This window comes from Lytechinus variegatus, chromosome 17 (assembly GCF_018143015.1).
Source record: "Lytechinus variegatus isolate NC3 chromosome 17, Lvar_3.0, whole genome shotgun sequence".
Taxonomy (NCBI): Eukaryota; Metazoa; Echinodermata; class Echinoidea; order Temnopleuroida; family Toxopneustidae; genus Lytechinus; species Lytechinus variegatus.
This window is the reverse complement of record NC_054756.1, coordinates 6,791,374-6,814,774: the sequence shown is the minus strand read 5'-3', so window position 1 is coordinate 6,814,774 and position 23,401 is coordinate 6,791,374. Positions and strand designations below refer to the sequence as shown.

General features: G+C 37.3%; 2 protein-coding genes across 2 annotated transcripts; both read left to right on the top strand.

Moving 5' to 3' along the window:
• The first annotated feature begins 2,285 nt into the window (after positions 1 to 2,285).
• On the top strand, positions 2,286 to 5,901 carry LOC121431434. Its single transcript, XM_041629002.1, has 3 exons — positions 2,286 to 2,332; positions 2,701 to 2,785; positions 5,178 to 5,901. The coding sequence occupies exons 1-3, from the start codon at positions 2,290 to 2,292 to the stop codon at positions 5,662 to 5,664; spliced, it is 615 nt and encodes a 204-aa protein (XP_041484936.1). The 5' UTR covers positions 2,286 to 2,289; the 3' UTR covers positions 5,665 to 5,901.
• Positions 5,902 to 17,243: 11,342 nt separating this feature from the next.
• LOC121431008 (retinol dehydrogenase 8-like) lies at positions 17,244 to 22,137 on the top strand. The gene is made up of 4 exons (XM_041628466.1): positions 17,244 to 17,649; positions 19,545 to 19,724; positions 20,850 to 20,943; positions 21,710 to 22,137. The coding sequence occupies exons 1-4, from the start codon at positions 17,385 to 17,387 to the stop codon at positions 22,044 to 22,046; spliced, it is 876 nt and encodes a 291-aa protein (XP_041484400.1). The 5' UTR covers positions 17,244 to 17,384; the 3' UTR covers positions 22,047 to 22,137.
• The last annotated feature ends 1,264 nt before the right edge of the window (positions 22,138 to 23,401 follow it).

Here is a 23,401-nt window from a genome sequence, read left to right as displayed (position 1 = left end):
ACAATATACACAGAATGATCAACCAAAGTGCGTTGGTGAAACTCTACCGCAGGAAACGGTTGATCGGTTGAAGGTTTTCAAAAGTACATGCGGAAATTAAAGAGCGGGAAGGAAGATGTCAATGGTAGGAAAATCATTCTTGGAAAAAAATCCATACAACAAAAACGATATATATATATATATATATGATAATAATAATTATTAGATATATTACTGAAAGTCTGACATTTTATAGCTTTAAAGTGACAATTTAGAAAGAAAAATTGGTAACATCAGATTGGTCTACAGGATCGAGCTCAAAGTATATATATACATTGAAAATTACAATGGGTGTTTGGATTCAAAATAACAATTAGACAAATACGGCAAGTTCTAAGTTTCTGTTCAAGACGGGTGAACAACACACTAGAAGGGATTTAATTTTCGTTTCGTGACGCAGGGCGGGCTCAAAAACAGACATTTGTAAAATGCCCTTCATGACAAAGAAAATCCAAGAAGTCTTTGTCTAATCAAAGATAGCAGTTTCGTCCTTGACTCTGAACGAATTACATATTTCCAATGTTTCGTCACCTCTAAAACGTAGGATGAAACTGCTGTTCCGGATCACCAAATTTGGACAAATACCCCTCCAGGGGCCTGTTGCAGAATGAGTTGCAATCAATCGCAACTCTAAAAAATCACGCGCAACTTGATTTTCAACCAATCAACAGCGCGCATTTGGGACTTGCGATTGATTTTTTGACTTGCGTTTAAACGCAAATCTTTCTGCAACGGGCCCCAGCTGTTTATTTGTCCTTTGATAGGAATTTACAATACATTTACTGTGTCCTTGAGGCCGTTCTGTACGTCTTGCAGAGCGGGAGCTCCTTACTATCCTTTCCTGAAGCCGGTTGCGGAAAGAGTTGAATTCAAAAGGACAAGTCCCTAATGCGCGTTGTTGATTGTTTGGAAATACAGTTGCGTATGATAATAGAATTGCGTTTGGTTTCAACTTTTTCTTTGAAAGGCCCATTGAGTTAACAGCGTATTCTAGCATCCCCTTCACAAACGCTTTCTACCCATCAAGTCGCATTAGACAGATTAGAGGTTATTGTCGGAAACTGGTGGACCGGGACAGCACATCGTCTTAAGATCTGAACCGGACATAATATTGCAAATATGTTGTTTGTCTAGAGTCAACGACGACAGCGCTAATTTGATTCAACGATTTTCGATAAAGGCTGTTTTGTTATCAGGGCTCTTGATGACAGAATCCCTGCGTTATACAAAGCGTCCGCGAAGTAATTGCTAAAATGCTCTGGAATGAGACCGCAAAAACCTACTATTTGCACATGCAGCAAGGCAAATTAATGATTTTCTATCATGCATGTACAGTTAACCATGACCGAGGGGAGGTGATGGGGACAGAGGGGCAGCCCCCTGATTTTCCAAAACTCTTTGTTCGCGATGTAGTTGTTTTTCAATAAAAAATCAACCTAAAATAGGCACACGATCCTTGAATCATTTAATGCCATTTTCCTTACAATATTAACAAATAGAGTAATGTTATCAACATCGAGGAAAGGTAATAATGATGATAATAATAGCGAAGATGATAACAATGATAATAATAAAATGATAACAAGGATACATCCCCAATTAATATGTTGATCTCGCCAATCAATATTATACGTATAATCACTCTACCAGTCTACATAAAAAATATGATTGCCTGCTAACCTTAAGCAAATTCACGCTTGCGACCATGTGCTTTGAAAATGCTTTCATGGTTTTGATTTTTTCCTTGTATGGAAATATTTGAAAATTATGATTTCAGTGGGAAAAAATGGTTTGAAATCCTGAGTAGATACAGATGTCGATGTCACTAAAAGGTTTTCTTTTATTATGATTTTCAAATCTATACCGTGGAAGATCCTTGGTGTAATGGTTCTGACTCTCGCCTTGTAAACAGAGGGCCGTGTGTTCGAATCCCACCGCGGTATAGCGTCTATTGGCGAGGCGTTAATCCACACTTTGCCACTCTCGACCCAGGTGCTTATGGGTACCCGGTAGGATGCAAAATATATTGTATGTTTGATTTTGCCAGCGATGAATGCAAGGAATGCTTCCCAGGGAGTGGAAATTGTGCACTTTTCGTGCTTGATCGAAACTAATCCAATGACCGGGCTAATAATATACTGTAACGCGCTTTGGGTCATTCTGAGAAAAGCGCTTTATAAAAATTGGCTATTATTATTACTACCGAATACATTTTCCTTTTCGACTACAGCTGGCACCGCACAAACGACGATGCCTCCTGTACCTCCACAGCAAATGGATAAAGGAAACATAGGTTTGTGTCAGTGTTCATATGTATTGAATTTATGTAATTACAGGAGACATCTGAGGTGACATTGTATAGTAAAATATTGATCGATAGGCGAAAGGGGAAAAAAGACGAGCAGACACCATTGTTTTTATTAATATTTACATTTTAAAAATAAATGTTGTTTAAGCACGTCACTCTAATAAATATTGTTTAATTCTAAACAAACTAAAAAACGATTACCATAAACAGAGAGGTATTGGACATGTACCTCCAGTATATTACCCCTGCGATTCAGTTGAGAACAAAAAAAGTCGCCTTGACCCCCCGCCCACACTTTCAAAATACCCTTAACGCTACCAATGAATGTCATTGTTTGGTTTCATATCACGCAGCACTGTATGCAGGGGCTGGTGGCGGAGGAGCTTTTGTGGTGATTCTTATCATATTGATCGTTGTAGCTGTTATTTACAAAAAGAGGTAATTTCAATTTATAACTCATAAGCACATTATTATTGACTCAACGTTGTTGAGAATCCTAAAAGAGTGCCGACAATGTTAAAATATTTAGATTTGGCCTTTGAATCATTTGAATGAGCTATAGGCCCGTTTTCTGAAGTCGAATTTAAACTTAAAATCAGGTTTAAAGTTGTGGTTTAAGTATGGATAGCCAATTGTTACATAAATCACTAACGGTAGAAATATCATATTTAAGCTCAGCCTCATTTGGCTCTCAAATCATTTATAATTGTGCAGGAAGTATAAATGATTGTCTTCATCATCCATGAATCAGGAAAGAGCACAGTAAACATATATTAATAAAGAAATTACACTTTTGGCTTCCCATAATTTAAACAGAGTTAGACCATGGTTTAGGCTAACCTGACTTCAGAATACGGGCCATATACAGTGCGTATCAAAAAAAGTTTACACTTTGAAAATATCCCGTAAAATTACCCTTTTGTAATATCCTGAAGATTTTTCCAGATTTTAACATTGGTACAGATCCATTTAAGCAAATGACCATATAACTGTCGAAAAATATTTCCGCTTAAGTGAGTACCACTTACTTTTGAAAAGTTAGTGAAAAATGCTTTGCGCAGAACTTTGAAATAGTTTAGCAAATAAAAGTAGACCTTAATCATGAAGAACACGTGGAATTTAGCAAGTAAAATTGATTCAAAGATATTTTTACATTTCAAAACTTGTTTCCTTGCCCAAAACACTAGTAAGAGTGCATAGCGCCCCAGTCCAATCCTCCAAACACCGAGGCCATCGAGACGTTATTTGCTTTACACTGAACTGTGATTTACATGAAATGGCCTAGGCTTGATTTTCATTTAGTTAATCATTGTCAAGCTTAGGAAAAGTGTGGGGAAACAAATATTAAATGAAAAATGTAAACCCACTTTAAATGAAAAAAAGGTATTAAAAAGTGCTGGAGATGTCTGAAATAAACTTTTGTTCAGATTCAGTAATGTCCTTAGATCCAACTGGCACAAAAAGGGTAGATTGTCTTTATTAAATGTTAAAATTTTAATTTGGGTGGCAAAATTGTTACAAAATGCTCGAATGTATCCGTTTTATTTTAACTGACCCAAAGTGCAAGGGAAATGTATGAGAAATGTTTCGCAGGGTAAGTTTGATTTCGCCTTTTCGCCTTTTCCCCTTGACCCAGCGTGAAAACAAGCAATTCTGCGCAAACAGATTTCTGCGAGCTTTACAAAAATGGACAGTGCACTCTAAAAAATGAAGTGCTAATTCAGCTCTTAAAGAGCGTGTATAGTGACTGCACTTCGGAGTGCTGATTTTTCTCGTTCAAATTTGAACTAGACAAATCAGCACACCGAAGTGCAGTCACTATACACGCTCTTTAAGAGCTGAATTAGCACTTCCTTTTTTTAGAGTGTACTCACTCAAGTGTAACATTATGTCAAAATTTTTACTTTCATTGGATAGATGAGAAGCAAACCCAAGATTATATGTGAAAAAATTGCCCACATATTTTTTATTCCTAAGGCTTTTTCAAAGTGTAATTTTTTTGATACGCACTGTAGAGTTAAGAGCTTGTGTTTATAGAACTATTCTCTTATCACCGAATGTACACTTGCCGCGTGACGGCGCATTTCTGAGAAACAGTTGGCCACATCAAATTCAAATTCCATGGTTAATTGGCTCGGGAAGGAAAAAACAGAGATTCACTGGATTGTGGTCTGTTCAAGTTTGCTCTTAAATATTCAATAAAAACGATTTAGAACTAGGCAGCATAACACGATACACAGGTGACACCAATATCTATAAGAAAAATGATTTAAATAGATATGGCGAAATCGTAATAAATGACGAGGAGTTTCTCTTTTTGTACCAAAGATTTACTTAGGGAATTAAAAAAAATTAAAATCCATAATTTATTGTTCGAAATAGACCTGAAATGAATTACTCCGAAAATTTGCTTTGCCCAATATTGATCGTGAGTCCGGCAGCCGCTGAGCAGCGCCAGATCGACGAGACTCTATCCCTTGGTCTGACGCGGCTGGGGTTTGAACCACCGACCTCCTGGTTGTGAGACGGACGCTCTACCAACTGAGCCAACACACCGACTTATATCTTATCCAAAATTTTATTCGATAATGACAATCAACTGCTTTTTAATGTGACTGTCCCACCAACGACATAGACTCCAAATCGATCGATAGTATGCCATTCAGCATAGTGTGACATTTTCGATCGGTGTAGAGATCGTGGAGTCAGTTTCTCATTGTTGTGACATGGGTCAACATCCAGCTAACAATCGCAAAGGTGAGAATAGGAATAGATATACCACACAATACAGGGTTTTATATTTTCTTCTTCATGTTTTTGCTGCCAACAGAAGGAATGAAAAGGTGAATAGGATATGCAGCAGTTATGGTCAACCTCTACCAACGATAGGTTCCGGTAGCCGGGTCTCCAAGTCACGTGACAATGGCGTAGATGTACGCGATGTAAATGATGAGAAAGAACACCAATGTGGGCAGCCAGTGCCAGGGGGAATAACATACGAAGAAATATCCTACGCCGATGGGAAACCGGACTTTGATGAAACAACAGGGGATGTCGCAGCTCTTCATGTATATAACATGCCTGACATATCTCCTGGAACTCCCTCTGGACCAGAGCGGTACACTGCCCCAAATGGGAGGGACTTGTACACTCTTCCAGATAAAGAGCAAGGCAATCAAAATGCTACTCAAAATGGCGACAGCAGACATTATGACACATCCATCGACAACTTGTACGCCATGCCAGATAAATCACGCGGTGCTACCGATCTAGATCCTACTTTAATGATAGAAAATGACATCTATGGTTCATCTTAGATACTCGGTGGTACAGTGGTATTGCGTTCTCTTGTGATAACTGTCATCATAAACAGGGCCGGATGGGAGAACGGTTTTCGGAACTGAAGTGGCTACCTTGGATAAAATATGACGTTATTATTAGTGTTATTCATGTTTTTGGTGAAAAGGGGAGTGTTCAGTCTGTATTCATAAGAATTATTAGTTGGTTTAAACTCGTTACTATTCATGTGCCATCGATAAATATCATATAAAGAATAGGATGAACAAAGAATTTAAGTAATGCAATGCCAAACTGTCTTAGATGTGTCATCCATAACATCATTGGCGGCGGAAGCCAAAAAAAATTAGGGGGGGTCTACCTGAAATTTTACGATGGAAACATGTAAAAAAATTTGACAAGGAAAAAAAATAAAAAGGTCATCGACCTAAATTTTAGGGGGGGGAGGCATTTTAAGGGCGGTCCACCGGAATTTAGGGGGAGACGCAGGAAACAAAATTGACAAGAAGAAAAAAAAAGTTATCGGCTAAAAATTTAGGAGGGGACTGTCCCCCCACCTCACATTTTTTTGGGGACATGTCCCCCCCCCGCTTTCGCCGCCTATGCATAACATGACTTTTGTTGTAAATCTCGCCCTTTGACCAACCCTTCGTCACAACAATGATTATGTTCACTAACATAGAAATCTGATGCATTTTATTCAGTACTGGGACTAAGCCAAATTCCTACTTTCTTTTTGCTTGCAAAATTTGTGGCTGTACATTGTTAGAAGTTCATTTTGCTTATTTAGATAGATGGATATACAAATATTATTTATTGAATTTCTGCACATACTTGAATACACCGAATTCCATGTGAATAAAAAGTTTTAAAATACAAGTATTCATTTCGTTAATTACATTTTACAATACAATGTTTAAGTGTACAATTTTCTTCATAAGCATATGAGACCCCCCCCAAAAAAAAGAAAATTGGCGCTTAAGTAAAGAATGAATGTGTAATGTATACATAGGCCTACTGTATATATATTTCTTTCAATTACACTATTTCATTTTAACTATTTTATAATACGCAGAGGAATGAACAACTCATTGTTTTACACTTATTATTGTATACAATACTTACAACACTTACAATGTGTATTTCGCTGTATGATTTTATTAGATTAATATAACATGTTATTGAGTTCAATTTAACTTTAAGAAGTAATGTTGAAGCATGGAGGTAAAAAGGACGAAGTGACAAGGAAATGTAAATTAATTCATGTAGTTCCAATTTCTTAACAAGTACGAAAAAATACACAGGTCCACTGTAGCCTTTGGTGGCGACCTGTGATGCCGACAGTTTCTTAGGGTAAAAAATATATTTGTGATCCAAATAGATAATTGTTAATATTTCCAATTTTATTTCATCACAAAACGTTGATGATCAAAACACTTTAGCCGCTAGAGGCAATCTGTGCTGCTGCCAATTTCTTGGGAACAGTGAAAAGTTATTTGTGATGAAAACAGACAATTGTGAATATTTCCAATTTCATTTAATGACAAAAGTGGATGATAGAGATATAACTAAATAATTATGTATCAAAGCCTTGTTGTGTACTGACATTAGACGAAATATTGTATGATAACAGTTTCAGAATGTGAAAACACTCAGAATTTGACATTTTTTAATGCATCTACACCTACTTCCAATTCCCCCCCCCCCCAAAAAAAAAAAATGTGCGAATATATCTATGTGTAACTTTTATTTGTCACAGCTGCGACCTTTAGCGGCCAGACTGGTAACTCAGATTTATATTTAACGAAATATTGCCACATTTATTTTCGGCCTTTCCGCTGCAACCGATATGTAGCGCACCGTATTGTAAATCCATTGAATTGAAAAATCCAAAGAAGCATACGCCTGACATAGCACCAAAACTAAGCTTTAAATGAAACGAGATAGATGATTATAGGACATTTTAGCAATTACTTCATCACTTCACAGACGCTTTCTATGAAGCAAAGAATCGTTTGTCAAAAACCCTTTACAACAGAGCAGCCTTTGTCGAAAAACTTTGAATCAAAACAGCAGTGTTCTCCTGGACTCTGTTCAAACAAAATATCTGCCATTTGTTGTCCGGTCCGAAATTTGAGGCGATGTGCTGTCCCGGTCCACCAACTTCCGACAATGACCTCTAATCTGTCCATTGTGATTGACGGACATTTTTAATAGATTGTGAACGTTGCGGAAAGCGTCTGTGAAGTGATGCTCTTTGTTTGTTTGTATTTATTTCCATATAAAAAGATAAAATATATATATGATCTATTTAACATAACATACAGATGGAGGATGGCCCATTTCAGCGGTATCAATAAGATACCACTGTTCTTCCATGGGGTCCTTAGACGCTACTCCATTTCTTTTTTACCTCCATGGTTGCAGCATGAAGAGTGAACTTCGCATCGTTTAAAATCTGTTGTGCTATTATCATATACGACCATATTCGATCACAGCGGTCTCGAAAAAAATCATATCATGAATGTCTATTACGAGATAATTTGGTGGTGTATTAACGATTTCAATTATTATAAGGAATGAATGTTTATAAAGTTTTTCTAAATTTATAATGAATATATTATGAGAATTAAATATCCAATAATATGTTCGGTGGATTATTATCTTTTTTTAGTTTATAAGACATCATTGAAAGGGAAGAAAGGAGTGTTCCCAAAGAATTCCCTGGAGAAATATGTTCATCAAATGGAGACTGAGCAATCCTTTCTGAAAAGAACAAAGTGTTCCACAGTGTGTGTTACAGTGTAGAACAGAATGTGAAATCACCATCACACTGTGGAATTTGAGCATTTCAACACTGAATCACATATTTACTTCGTCGAATGTGTAAACACGCTGTGAACAGTCACACCGTCGAGTTATCCACAGTGTGAAATATCCCCATGTACACCGTTGAATCGAGCATTTTAACAGTGTAAATAATATTTTTACAGAACCGACTATGTGAACACACTCTGATTACACACAGACTGTGACACTGTGTTCTTGCCAGCAGGGACTGGCTTGCAGATGACCCCAAAATGTCCACTGCCAAGATTAAAAAAAAAGGACAAACATGACAAAGAACAAGATTTGTTATTTTCTGAGTACTATGTTAAAATCGTTAACAAAATGAGATTTACATTTGTTAACTTTTCAACAATTTTGTTGGCTCACTTGGGACTTTAAAAATTTTCTCACACATGCCGCGTTGTGACCCTCATTTCTTGTGCTCATTACACCAAAGAAATGAGTAACTGAGCATTGAACCTATGAGGCTGTTCTCACTACGTTCCTAAAACTAGTTTAGACTTTAGTGGAAACTAGTTTAACGCGTAGTGAGAACGGCCAAAGCGGTCTTGGAAGCGATCTTCTAAACCAGTTTGGAAAACCACCTCGCGATGTAGTTTTCAAGATCGCTTTGCCTCGTTAAACTGGTTTTAGCGTAAGTGAGGACAGAACCGTTCTTCGGGAACCGATCTTCGCACATTTTGAGCGCACTACTCCACACGACAGGTGTAGCATGCCTATGCTGCGGTTTCGAATTTCGCGCGAAACATGTCACCCCTCTGAGAGCGTTTCCATAGGAACAAGAGCGCTTTACGTGAAGTGATTTACAAAACACTTTCGTGTGATCAAGTGGGAACGCTGGCAAAGCGATCTTCCAAACTGGTTTCCTGAAACGGCTTCCAGTATAAGAACGGCCTTAGACGATTAGATGCGAATTATTTCGACATGTATCTAGAAAAAAATGTCTCCTCCACACAAGGGATATATTATGTTCATTTGGGAGGGTGCTGGGCAAGACATGTACATGATGTAATTATTATTATGTCAGTGCCGTAGTGCGATTATCGGGTACTATAGTTCACGTCATATTGGCAAGATCAAGGTATCCTGGCGCTTCCGGGATCATGCAGTGCGTCCTAGAATATACCTTATCCAATGACGTCATCTTGCCGCCATCTTATAGGCTGAACCTCTGGCATGGTATGCGTTTGGTGACCTGACAGTGACAATGATGTATTGGACCTATGTCACCCTCATTCATTCGGGTATTGGGGAGTGGGGACAATATAAAGACAACGTAACACATCGGGGGTAGCGGAAACCGGGGGGAAAGTGGGGACTGGGTGGGCTTCAGCATTCCCCCCCCCCCCCCAGTCGATGTACACAAACGTAAAAATGACCATCTGATTGTGTTTTTCTGCATAGTCAGTCTCCCTCTTCGAAAGCCGTTATTATTCTATTGAACCGATTGTTTGTTTTTCTCAGTCGATTGCCACTGCGAAGCGCTAGCAAAATTTTGAATTTTAAATAATGACCTGAAAGACTGAGTTAGTGATTAATATTGTTAGGAACTAGAATGACTGGATGATGAAAATTTGAAGAGTAAAAATGCTGTTTTTAAGCACATAATTTTCACCCCTGCAAAAATTGTCGCCTCATTTAGGCGACATTGGAGGAGGAGACACCACAAATTGCCGCCCCATTTCACTTAACACTAAACAAACAAACAAACAAACAAAATAGGTCATATAGAGTTTCCAATGCAAATAGATCATTGGCTATTAGATGAATTGGTAATTACACCAAATGAGATATAAACCAGGTATATATTAAACCAATTACAAATTAGACCAAATCGACCAAATTATTAGTAGACCAAAACGGGTCAAGACCATGTGTTATTAGACAAACAAAGAATTAGTCCAACTGTTTTCCGACAAAGTGGATAAAAACCGAATTTTCCACGGGCTCTGCTGCTGTTCTCTCCCTGAGGTAAATTGCCAGTTGGTTTAAACTAGCCGTTTAGCCTCATCCTATACATGGTCTAATTCCATTTCGTCTACAACCAGTTTTTCATTAGGTATAATGTATAATTGGTCTAACACTATAGTGTTACCCATTTACCCATATACCCATTTCCCCCTCCTCATTATCACCTATTATTGAAACAGGAAATGACTCATACATTGTCACGATGATGTCATATCTGTATATAGGTATGACGTCACAATCACATAATGCACAGTCATGATGATGTCATATCCATATTTACGTATGACATCATTACCTCGATTTCATTCCCACCTTGTCCCTCCATCGCGTCCATATAAGACCTCGCATTCCGTTCTTCATCCTCAAGGTTCTCTCCCCGCATACTCACCACCACCTCGGCTCTAGCTTGCCTTTGCCGCTCTCTTGCTCTCACCCTGCGATCCTGAAGACGACGGAACGTTGCCTCGTCCTCGGCGGTCCACCTTGTATCACTCATGATTGTCAATATTTGGCGATTCCCTTTTCGCCTTCCACTCTTCAGACACCTTTTCGATATGAGTCCAATATTCGAAACCACACACATGCGCTTTCCAAAACCCAAACACCATCTAATACAAAGCTCGCAAAAATAAAGATGGTGTGCTGCTACGTCTACAGAGTTGTGTTTATCTGTCATATACGATTAATAATCCCAATATTTTTTAAAAATATATAAATATATATATATATAATATATATATATATATTATATATATATATATATATATATATATATATATATATATATATATATATATATATATATATATATATATATATATATAAATGTGTGAAGTTATACATGTACAACAGCTTTGTCAACTTTTTAATTTAAATATTGTAAAGGAATGGATGAAGAGAACAATGGTATAGGCGTAGCTTAAATCAAGTTTCCCTAGTGAGAGCTATCTACCCTTTTTTCAATTTTTTTTAAAGGGTAGATAGCTCTGGGGAACCTTGATTTAAGCTACGCCTACCATTGTTCTCTTCATCCATTTCTTTACAATATTTAAATCAAAGAGTTACCAAAGCTGTTGTACATGTATAACTTCACACATTTGTATACTTTTTCCCATACGTGTACTGTATCAAAGCACTAGCTTTGATCCAGCTGAGGCATGGCGGCTTGTCATTATGCAAAACCCACCTTCACCCGACAAAGGAAATTATGATAGACCAGTTCGTAGTTACTTCATGGACAATTTTGGTCAAATGACCTTTCATTTCTTTCATTATGATAGGCAGATTTCAAAGCAAGATATTACTTAAGCTTGCCTTACATAGCAGGATGAAGAAATTGAACAGACCAGGTGACTAGAATAGCATAATAATGAAAACTTTATGTAGGTATTTGTTGCTGTTGCATTCCTTCTTTGAATGCATAATCATAGCATGTTGCATAATGTACTTGGCAAACTGTAATATCCCAGTCGTTCGTGGATGCATTGTTTTCTGTGGATGTAAATAAAAACTTCAATTCAAAAGAATATATGAATAATCAAGACATCCAAGTTGGTGCTTATCTCATTAGATTTAAAACCACCATGTCACTTTAGTACAAATGACCTTCCTCTGATCATGCGTATAGGATCTTTTGATCATGCGCAGAAAGACACTACGAACTGGCTTAGTGGAAAAGTGTCGAAAATCTGTCTATCTGTAGTCCCTTTGAACGCCAGTGCCTTAACCACTGGACTTAGTCTAGTGGTTAAGGCACTGGCGTTCAAAGCTGGGGGTGCGGGTTCGATTCCCGACAATTTTTCGGCATCACCAATTTTTCCAAAGGGTAGATATATAGCTCTGGGGAACCTTGATTTAACCTACGCCTACCATTGTTCTCTCCTTTCATCCATTTCTTTACAATATATTATATATGTACACTGTTGGTCATAAAGGTGGAATATTTTTTCACCAAATTTTCACAGCGTATTACAACATGATTTGAACATGATTTGAATATGGCATTTATGGTGCATGATAACCACTTTACTTTATTATTCTGCCTTTTACACGCGTTTGACACTGATATTTTACAAGTTTATGTCCTAAGCGATGGATGTCATGAGCATATAGAACAACAATGACGACAATATACAGTAAATTAAAGGATTATGAGATATTTATTTCCAATCTCTCTCAGTTTTCCAGATGACTTCTTTTTTGTAATTTCATGGACAAATTTGCATCAAACTTGAGTCATTGTTCTTACTCAGTCACTAGTATCGGGTATGTCCACCCCTGGCACGAACCAGAGCATGCTGTCCACTAGCTTGTTGATGCCGTCGATCAACAGGCATAGCGTCCCATTCTTCCCTCAGAGCATCTGCCAACTCCTGCAGATTTTGAGGAATGACCTCTCTGTCGTTGATGGCTGGGCCTAGCAGGGCATCCCTTGCATGCTCTATGGGGTTCATATCCGGCGAACAAGCTGGCCATGGCAACTGTACGACGCCCTCTGCCTCCAGGAATTCCCTTACTGCAGCGGCCCTGTGCGGTCTAGCGTTGTCATCTTGCAGTCGGAAATTGTGCCCCAACACTCGTTTTGCATGTGGAAGACAGTGGAACTCCAAGATATCCGCCAGTGGCGTTTTCCCTCCATAATGGATGCCGGCCCATATCATTACTGAGCTGGCTCCATCTTGAGTCGTCTCTTGGATACATTCATCGCAAAGGTTTTCCCCGGCTAATCGACGAACTCGTTGTCTCCCATCCTTTCGGTCAAGGATGAACCAGCTCTCGTCCGTGAAGACCACATGTTGCCAATGTCCTGGATGAAGCCTTCTGTGCTCCCTAGCCCAAAGAAGACGAGCTACTCTGTGGCGAACAGACAGGCGTGGACATTTGGTCAACCGTCGTGCTCGGTAACCATGTTGGAGCAATCTGCGATTAACGATTGACCGGGAAACGTTGATCCCATGATATCTCCTCCAAAAGCGACGGAGACGGCTCGTGGGCAATTTCCGGTTTCTTCGGCTGAAATTCAACAGTTGGCGATCATCTCTTCTTGTGGTCAATCTGGGACGTCCTGGAGATTACCGTGGTCGAACATTCCCCGCCTCACGTTGACGTTTCAGGATCTTCGAGACTGCACTCTGTGATATCCCTAGGACTTCTGCGATATCAGTCTGCTTGTAGCTTGTACTGTAGCCCCCATGTCGCATTGCTACCACTCTCTCGCGTGTTGCTGTTGTCGTTGGACCAGGCATAGTCCAGGGAACGTCTCCACCAATTTCTATTTCAAACGGTACAAGGAACTCGAAAAATGCACCCTTCTCATACACAGTGCTAAATCAGGGAAAGGGACAGAATATCATATGCATAGGATTTTATAGTCTAAAACAAAAGAATTTACTACGTAATCCAAATTTCTCACGTTATAATGTCACCTGTGTAATGGGGAAACATTATGTAATCACTCAATTACCATTTTGTCTACGCGTAGCCCTTCAAATACCAACAAAACTGTCGATTTTTATTCAAAAATATTTTATTCCACCTTTATGACCAACAGTATATATACATATATATCATGTATATATATATATATATATATATATATATATATATACAATGTGTAAAAAAATTTTTTTACACTTTTAAAAAGCCCTGGGAATTAAATAATTCACATGTATTTTGGGGTTTGGGTCTCATCAATCCAATGAAAGTAAAAGTTTTGACAGAATCAAGGGCGCCAAATAAAATATTTTGGGGGGCAAAACGAGAATGTGCCCCCCTGAAAGTAGAAAAATGATAAATTATTCAAGGACAAAAGTAAACGATGAAGGCACTTTTCTGCCTAAAAATTGTCATTCCCATTATCAAAAATAAAAAATTCAGTAATTACAGTATCATAGTAAGCCTCGCGTCTTTTGACGAGCAAGTTCCTCTGTGAAACATACCTTTGATAAGCCCCTTTTCTATCTTATTACAGTGTGATAACGTTTAACCTTTTAATGAATACATTTCAGACTATAACAGAATCGCAAATTGATAGTGGTCCACCAATGATTAGGTCTATAACTCTATGATGCTGGTTGTGTCGGCTAACAAACGCGCGGTCGCCCAGAAACGCTCAGACCGGACCCGATATCACTAACGCGCGTGAACACTAGTTACTCGAGCAACATATTTGATTGATTTGATTTGACTTTATTTTACATATTTCACAAGTACAAACAAAATTTGAAAACAACATCAGAAAACTCATGAGAATACAAATCAGACAAGGCATAACAATGAATTCAAATTAAAGAGAATAGCGATTTGGAATTAAAGACAAATAAAAGGAGTGAAATACGAGGGAACCTGCATAAAAAAGCAAGGCTTGTTAAGTCTGCAGGATCCAGAAAAAAATTCGGTCTTAATGAGGAGAGGACAGGTAAGAAATTGATTATAACAAAGTAATGCCAAAATGTGACGATTGTGTAAGGAATACAAAAAAGTAATAAAATATATAAGTAAAAAAGAGTCCGCCACTCTATCACTATTATTAATTACTCATTACTCAGCCAGAGCGTATTAACAAAGTACATGAATATAAAAGTTTACAAAGGGAAATTATAAGAATTGATAAGCATCGCTTTTAATTTACGTTTAAATATATTAAGTGAGGTACTCTGTACCATATCATGGGGAAGATCGTTCCAGAACCTGGGCCCTTCAAATGCGATTGTTCTTTGAGCAAGGAGAGTGCGAGTACGCGGAAGGTGATAGGAGTCACTTAGCCGGGTGGGATATGTGTGGATTAGGTTGTTCCTTTGAAACACAGAACTAATATGGAATCTATGTCATAGCTGTCGAGCCCATAAACCATAACATCTCGAGATCGTTATTATCTCATATACTTGTTGCCTGAGTAAGTCATCCTTGAAATATTAGGTATAGCTTAATAAAGATACATATTTAAATTATGAAAACTTGTTTCAACTATTTCATTTTCAACTAAATATAAATTGAGTTAATACAATGATAACACGTCAGTGCCCTAAAGAAAATACCAAGGTCATTTCAACTCAATATAGACATGTTATCAGAAAATTACACACAGAATAATCATGTGTAGAGGATTATAATTTACATATTGTGAAAATTTGATATAATAAAATACAAAAGAACAAGTGGAGATGTGACATTATCAGCCCATCTAATGAATATTCATGACGACTGTTTTTACAAAATATTGCTAAAACTTTAAACATTAATAACTTAATTATCATGCTATCCGATTTTGATGAAATTTTCGGCATTTTGCTCAGTGAATTCTACTTTATGTATTAAGATATAAATATTTTCAGCCTGGACCATCCCTTTAAATATGGCTTCTATTTTCATCTTATATATTTGCGTCCATTCCGGACCTTTGACCTTTTAAATAATTTTGCTATTATCGAAAATAGAACAGTTTGTCGATTACCAGCAATGACTTTGACCCCAGGGAACATTATAGGTATTATATCAATCGACTCGACCGTATCAACAGAAATCGACCTCCGAAAGAAAAATAAACACTTGTGGCTATGATATCTCTCTTTCTAGTGATTTGAAATATAGGTTTGTATATGCATGATAAACACACCACTGATCTGTATGAGAATACACACTAGTATTGTTGAGCTTGCTCAGGTAGGCTTTATTCACTAAGCTGCATTTAGGTGTGGAGCAGAATCACTGTTTATCATTATTTTGATGATTTGAAGAAGGACTGTGGACAGCAATCTTCTTCTGTCAGTTTATTAGTCTTCTCCATCATCTTGGGATTCAAAGTCTGAGGTAGGCCTATATACATTTCTCGAGAAATTCATATTGTATCATAATCATAACCACTGGCGTAAATCCGGTCCGAGCGGGGGGGGGGGGAGCTAGGGGTGATAACAATATATTGACCTGAAAATTCAAGATTTTCGGGACACCCCCACCCAAACCAAGGACTTTGTATACGGAGGTATATAAGCGTGGACATACTACTACCAGCTTTCAGTTAAATTCCTATTACAGTTTTTTTTATTTCGATTCTTTAAATTGTAATGGATCTGTCATGATATTAAGTAATGAATAACAGTTAATACAAATATGCGAGCGAGCGAAACGAGCGAATAAATTTTCAGTTGAAAAATAATATATCCAAGAATCTCTTTCATATTGGATGTCACTCAAAGTCGTTTTCGAGATGCGCATCTCTATTGCTGCATTTATGGAACCGTGGAAAATTTGTCATCATTATATTTAATTATTTTCTTTAGAAAACAAAAATGACAGGGGTTTTTTTACACTTGACTTCTCTTTTATCATAAACATCTCCATGTATTTCTAAATAAGAATCACAGAAATTATATTTTCGGGAAACAATGTTGATCCCGATACTAAAAAAATTGATATTTACAAATATAACTAAGCAAAACCGTGATCTTGTTTATCGTAAAATAAAGCATGCGGGATTTACCACCATTTCCATATGCATAATATTGTATACTTCTTCATAAAACTTGATATGATGGCGAATTTGCAATAACAGTTAAAAGCTATTGAAATCCTTCGATCTTGTTGGCCAGTAGTAAATTTGTCATAGAAATTATGGATTCGTTATTTCAAAAAGTCCGTATGAAATGGGACCTTGGAGTGGCAAGGTTGTTTCTCTGTTGTGCATTTCCACTGCACTGTTGCATGGTACACGCAAAAACACAAACAAATATATATTCTTTTACAAGTTGATTTGGTCCCTTTCAGAATTGGTAGTGCGACTGCTTACATCCGTTGCGATTGTGTGCAACACAAGATATATAATATTTCTTGTTATTGTTCAAAGTTCGACCTCAGTACTCTATATGGTCTGATGTGAATATCATGAAAAATCTGTCTACTAACCCTTTTCTTTGTAAAGAAAATGTCTCGTCAAATCGTTCTCATGACCGGCTGCTCAGCGGGTATTGGTCTTGCCACAGCTAAACGTCTCTCACTGGACCCCGATCAGCGATACATCGTCATCGCTACCATTATCGCGATGTCGGAGAAGAACGATTTGGTAACTGCTGTAGGGGACGCTCTAAACAAAACAATTTTTATTGAGGAATTAGACGTGACGAGGGATACTGACATCACAACTGTAGTTGAGAGAACCCTCAAAGAATACGGGAGAATAGATATCCTTCGTAAGTCATCAAATGTCATTAATTTTGTTTTTCGTTTGTAATTAATATTTAAAAAAAAATGCATGTACAGGCCTAAAGAAAAGAAAGGTTGCTGCTGGAAAAAGTATTTGAAAGATTTATTGAATATGACCTTAGTTAACGACGTTGTCTGTGTACCAAGTTGCTTTGGTCTATGTCTTAATGGTATAATATTGGGTTAGTAGGAATATATTGCTTTTAAATGGAAATATCAACGTGCTTTTTCATAACTATGGATTCATATTAGTGAATATTTACCATTTCGATTGCTTGATGAGAAATATAGATGTGAAATAATAACTAACGGTAAAGAAATCAAGATAAATCGTACACAACCGTACTGGACAGAACTTTGCGTCTTCTACAATGTCACCGCAGTGTAGAACATAATGTGAAACCCTCTTCATATATACTGTTAGAAAACTGAAAATAACACATTGAATATCGTGTAAACCAAGTCAACTACGTTGAATTCACCATAAACAGTAATATTGTGAAGGCATCACCAGTGTGAGGTCATCATTGCATGTTATTCTGTACCACTCTACATTATGACCCTGTATCCTTTTCATCGGGAAGGTTAATTTCTACGACAATGAAGACTTCATTTGGTTTAAATGTAACAAGCTATTTCTAAATTATGATAAGACAAAATATGTAATTTTTCATAAGAAGAAAAAGAAAATACCTTATTCAATTGAATCTGTTAAAATAGACAATATTTTTATTGAACGTAAGCAAAGTATATTTTTCTTGGGTATTCACATCGAGGAGTGTCTTGATTGGAAATGTCATATTGATTATATCTGTTCTAAAATTTCTCGTAGTACTGGTATCTTGTATAAATTAAAAAAATATTCTTCCAAGGAACATATTAATGAAAATTTATAATTCAACAATCCTTCCACATTTAAATTATTGCAGTGTCATCTGGGGAAATACATACAAAACAAAACTAGACAAAATTTATAAGTTACAGAAACGCATAACTCGGTTAATTACAAATAGTCATCATTTATCCTCAAGTTTGCCACTGTTTTTAAAAATGAAAATTATTCCTGTAACTTACTTAATAAAGCTTAATACATCCATGTTCATGTTCAAATCTCACAAAAACCTTTTACCGCCTGTTTTCATTGATATGTTCCAACCAAATTCTGCATTTCATAATTATTCATCTCGTCAAAGCAAAAATTTACATATTCCTCTTTGTCATTCAACATTACTCTATAATTCCTTATCTTCTGTTGGGGTACGCGAATGGAATAAGCTAAATTACGATATAAGATCCAGTACTACGATAAATCGATTTAAGTGTATGTATAAGAAACTTATATTTAGTAAAATGTTGTCCATGGCTGAGTAGGATACTGATCTATTTCATCTTCTACAGCTTCTTTTTTCAGCTTTCTTGCTTGTATCACTCTTCACTCTCTTTCCTTTCCTATTTTCTCTATGATCTCGAGCTGTATGTTTGCTGTGTGTGGATTGATGCGTGGATGTACATGTATTGGGATGGTTGTGTTTGTGAGTGTATGGTGTGTGTGTGTGTGTATGTGTGCAAACTATACTCTTAATATTTTACATGTATTTTTTATGTAGGGCCCAGCTTATAAGCAGTTTTGCTTCTTTTGGGTCCTGGCCATTTTTAAATTGTATCTTGTTTGTCAATGATTGATTTGTATTATACTTATTTTATGATGTTCATGTACTCTGTTTTTAGATGGTCAAATAAATGAAATGAATGAAATGAATGAATTTCGCAACGTAAGTGGGACCTTAGACATTGAAAAGACTCTAAAGATCTTTGGAAAAATATGCATATGTGATGTAATACTATTTTTCATCAAATCTCCCTTGCTATACTTCTCTTGAAGTCAATATCGCCGGTATCTGCTCCGTCAATATTCCTGAGCTGGTGCAGAGGGACGTGATGGAGAAGATGTTCAACGTGAATGTGTTTGGTGCGATTAGACTCACTCAGGCAGTCTTACCTCAGATGAAACGAAGAAAGGCGGGAAAGATCATCGTCATCTCAAGTATAGTAGGACGAACAGGTACATATTCTCACAGTTTTGCCAAATAGCACAAAGTTATTCCCATAAGGATTGCGCTAATTTTAAGGTGTGGAGAAGTAAGATCTCATCCATTGTCGAATTCGACACAGACAGGAGCCGTGGTGTAGTGGTTCTGACTCTCGCCTTGTAAACAGAGGGTCGTGTGTTCGAATCCCACCGCGGTCTGGCGTCCTTTGGCAAGGCGTTAATCCACACTTTGCCACTCTCGACCCAGGTGCTAAATGGGTACCCGGTAGGATGTGAAAGTCATTGTAGCTTGTCCAGTACTGTGTGCGCCTCACCGGCGACTGACTGGAATACTCTCCAGGGAGTGGAGGATGTGCACACATTGTGTGCGGGAATGAATGACCGGGGTAATAATATATCTGTAAAGCGCTTAGACACGTCGTTCCGATGTATTAAGCGCTACATAAAAGCGGATTATCATTATAATTCTTACATTCCTAATGACATAAACAAGTCTGTATAAAAGACTAAAATAATATTTCTCTGATCATAACGTGCAGATCCATGAGAAAATACTATTTGCAAAATAATATTGAATACAAAATATCACTTGAGATGTTCAGATTCTATATCAGAGATGTCATTTTGATTTTTTATGTTTTCAACAAGACAAAAATGGAAATAAAATTCTTTGTTTATAAGATTTGTAAAGATTTTTCCCCATCTTTTGTTTTCCAGTGTTTTTTTAAATGAAGTTTGATAAAGGCCAAATGACCAATCACAAACTAACCGTACATGAGGTCCTGGAAAACTATCGCAAAGCTATGATATACGGTCAATGTCTTCGTGAGACTTCAACAAAGTTGTAGATTTATCATGCTGTTTTCTGGCAAAATATAAATATAGCTGGCTACTGAGCCCTGATTATTGGCGATAAAGCCACCAGGATCTTAGGTCTGTTCATATATATGTTGTAGGATTCACTGTCTATCTTTAAGAAATCATTCCTGCATCCATACCATGCCTATATTCTTTTAGCCTATTTTCTCAATACAGTACAATTCAATGCGTTCACTTTCAAATAAAACTTCCTTTGATTGATTTAATCGAAGGAGAATCTTGATCGAAATTTGGACATATCTCTTTCGTTTTCAATAGCATGGCCCTATTTTGAAGTATACAGTTCGAACAAATTTGCATTGGAAGGATACTTTGAGGCCCTTGCTGTTGGTTTACGTGCATTCAATATCAGGTGAGGCAAGCTTACGTCGAACCATCAGGTGGTCCTGCAATCGCGTAAACCGACTTTTTATGAAAACGTCCCTTGGTATTTTGAGAAATGTGGCGTCCACTTTATTAATACTTGGAATGAATGAGTCCTTATGCGATTTGTGGGTCCTTTCTGGGAAAATGATGAAATCGATAAAGTCAAATCACATTATTTTATTCTTTGTATAGTTGGGCAAGGTAATCGCATACAAGATGAGCATGATGGGCGTTAGTCTAACTTGATCTGTTACTGCCCTAATCGTTAAATCGAAATATTCGCGTAGTGGCGTAGGGAGCCAGAATGGCGTCATTCCACTCAACGATCCAGGATTTATCCGAGTATATTTTACCGAGGTTCGTACACCAATGAAACCGAAACACCTTGATAATGCAGGTTTGCATGATTGGGTATTATAGAAATGGAAGCATATTGAATATTGAGAGTTCAAAGGGGATTTCAAACCTTGATATCATCTCTTCCAGCTTCCACATGTCGTCCAAGGTTGCCAACAATGGAAAAGAAAAGTCGGTTTACGCGACCCAAAGAGATCCCCTAGATGGCGGGTTGCAATCTTGAGAAAGGGGAGGATCGTTATAGTGATTATGAGAAATGAAAAGCAAAACTCACTCCCCTCCAGATTTGACGAAAACATCAAGATATCGCCTCACGTCACAACATTTATGTATGGCTAAACAAACTGTTAACATGGTTAACAGTGTTTTCTCATCTTCGTTTGTGCTTATCCCAGGGTTTGTCTCGTCGAGCCTGGAGGAGTTAAAACTCATCTATTGAGAGAATCAATAAAAAGCGTCGAACATCTACTCCAAGACGGTTCCATCGAAGAAAACGATCGTCGTCAGCTCGAAAGATTGATGGGTATAATCGTCGCAGATAAGGGCCCCACCGGGTGCTCCACCAGTGTCACGTCTGATACTGTCGCCGAGGCCATAATGACAAGGTGTATTGACTTGGAGAAACCGGCGTTGAGGCATTTCCTTGCAGAGGTGTTTTATGAGAACGTACAAGCAGGGCTGGCAGACATGACTGGAGAGAAAGCTGTCGCAAGGTCGCAGAGAATGCTCTGATTTCTACACATCTACATTTAAACAGAAGTTCCCTAATGTATGGAACATTACAAATTTTCTTGTAATGAAAGTATTTTCTCCCCTTTTTTAAACAGACCTGAATTGCAGAAAATATTCTATTGCAACTTTGATAAAGAATAATTGTATTATTTTCTTTTTTTCTGTTCTTTAAAATACTTTCTGTAAAATCTTCTTTTTTACAGTGTAGTTTATACGGGAGAATGAATAATAACTGTTTGGAAAAGTGGGCCTAGTATTCAAATTATTCATTTTGGTACATTATACGCTGACAAATTCATCCATTGATCCATGCAGATATTAGAAGTATGCATAAACCAGTAAACCGTGGATTGAAAAACCGTCCTTGTGAATTCGGGCCAAATTAACATCTCCTTAAGTCCCAAATTTCGCCAGAAAATGCTGGCTCATTTAAATAGTGCATGCTAGGGTGTGTCCTTATAATACTTCATATTAACATTCTTTTTTTCTTCCTTTTTTCGTATTATTGAGTTGTTGATGATGTTCATTATCATTACATTATAACCATGATTATCATCACTCTTGCACTTCCATTTGAAATCAGATTCATCAGCAACAGCTGTAACGTCAAATACTGCTGTTCGTATGACATCATCGGCCACGGTCAATGCTATATTAGTTATCATCACGCCGTGTAATTTATTTTGTTTTCATTTAAATCAAGGATGAAAATGCATGGACCATAAATATAAAAACCGTCCTTGTGAATCCGGGTGGGCGTTTCATAAAGTTGTTTGTAAGTTAAGAGCGACTTTAAGAACGACTGGTGAACCTTTCTTACGCGCGTAACCATTGCCAATGAATATACCATTTACCAGAATAAAGGATCACCAGTCGTTCTTAAAGTCGCTCTTAACTTACAAACATGTTTAAATGCAAGTGCCATACATAAATAATACACGCAGTCATCCAAATCATCGCCTTTAACGATTTTACACTCACACAATCAACTGACACATTTATACGACTTATTTCACATGGGTCACCCTGACTCATATTTGATGAGTAACTGGTTTGAATTATCGCATGATTCATCATGATTCATTATAACAAATCTTGAGTCTTCATGACTCACTTGAAATGAGTCTTGAAGACTCACTCAAAGTGACTATTCAGTATTCAGACCCATTTTTAACGAGTCACAGGTTTGTCCGTATACATGTATAACAAAACACTTGAAGGATCATGTGAGTCACCATGAGTCGTCAAAAATAAGTCTGAATCTTCATGACTCACTTCAAGTGAGTCATGAAGATTCAAGTGGGTCATGAAGACTCACTTGAAGTGAGTCTTAGAGTAATTAGACTCATTTGTAA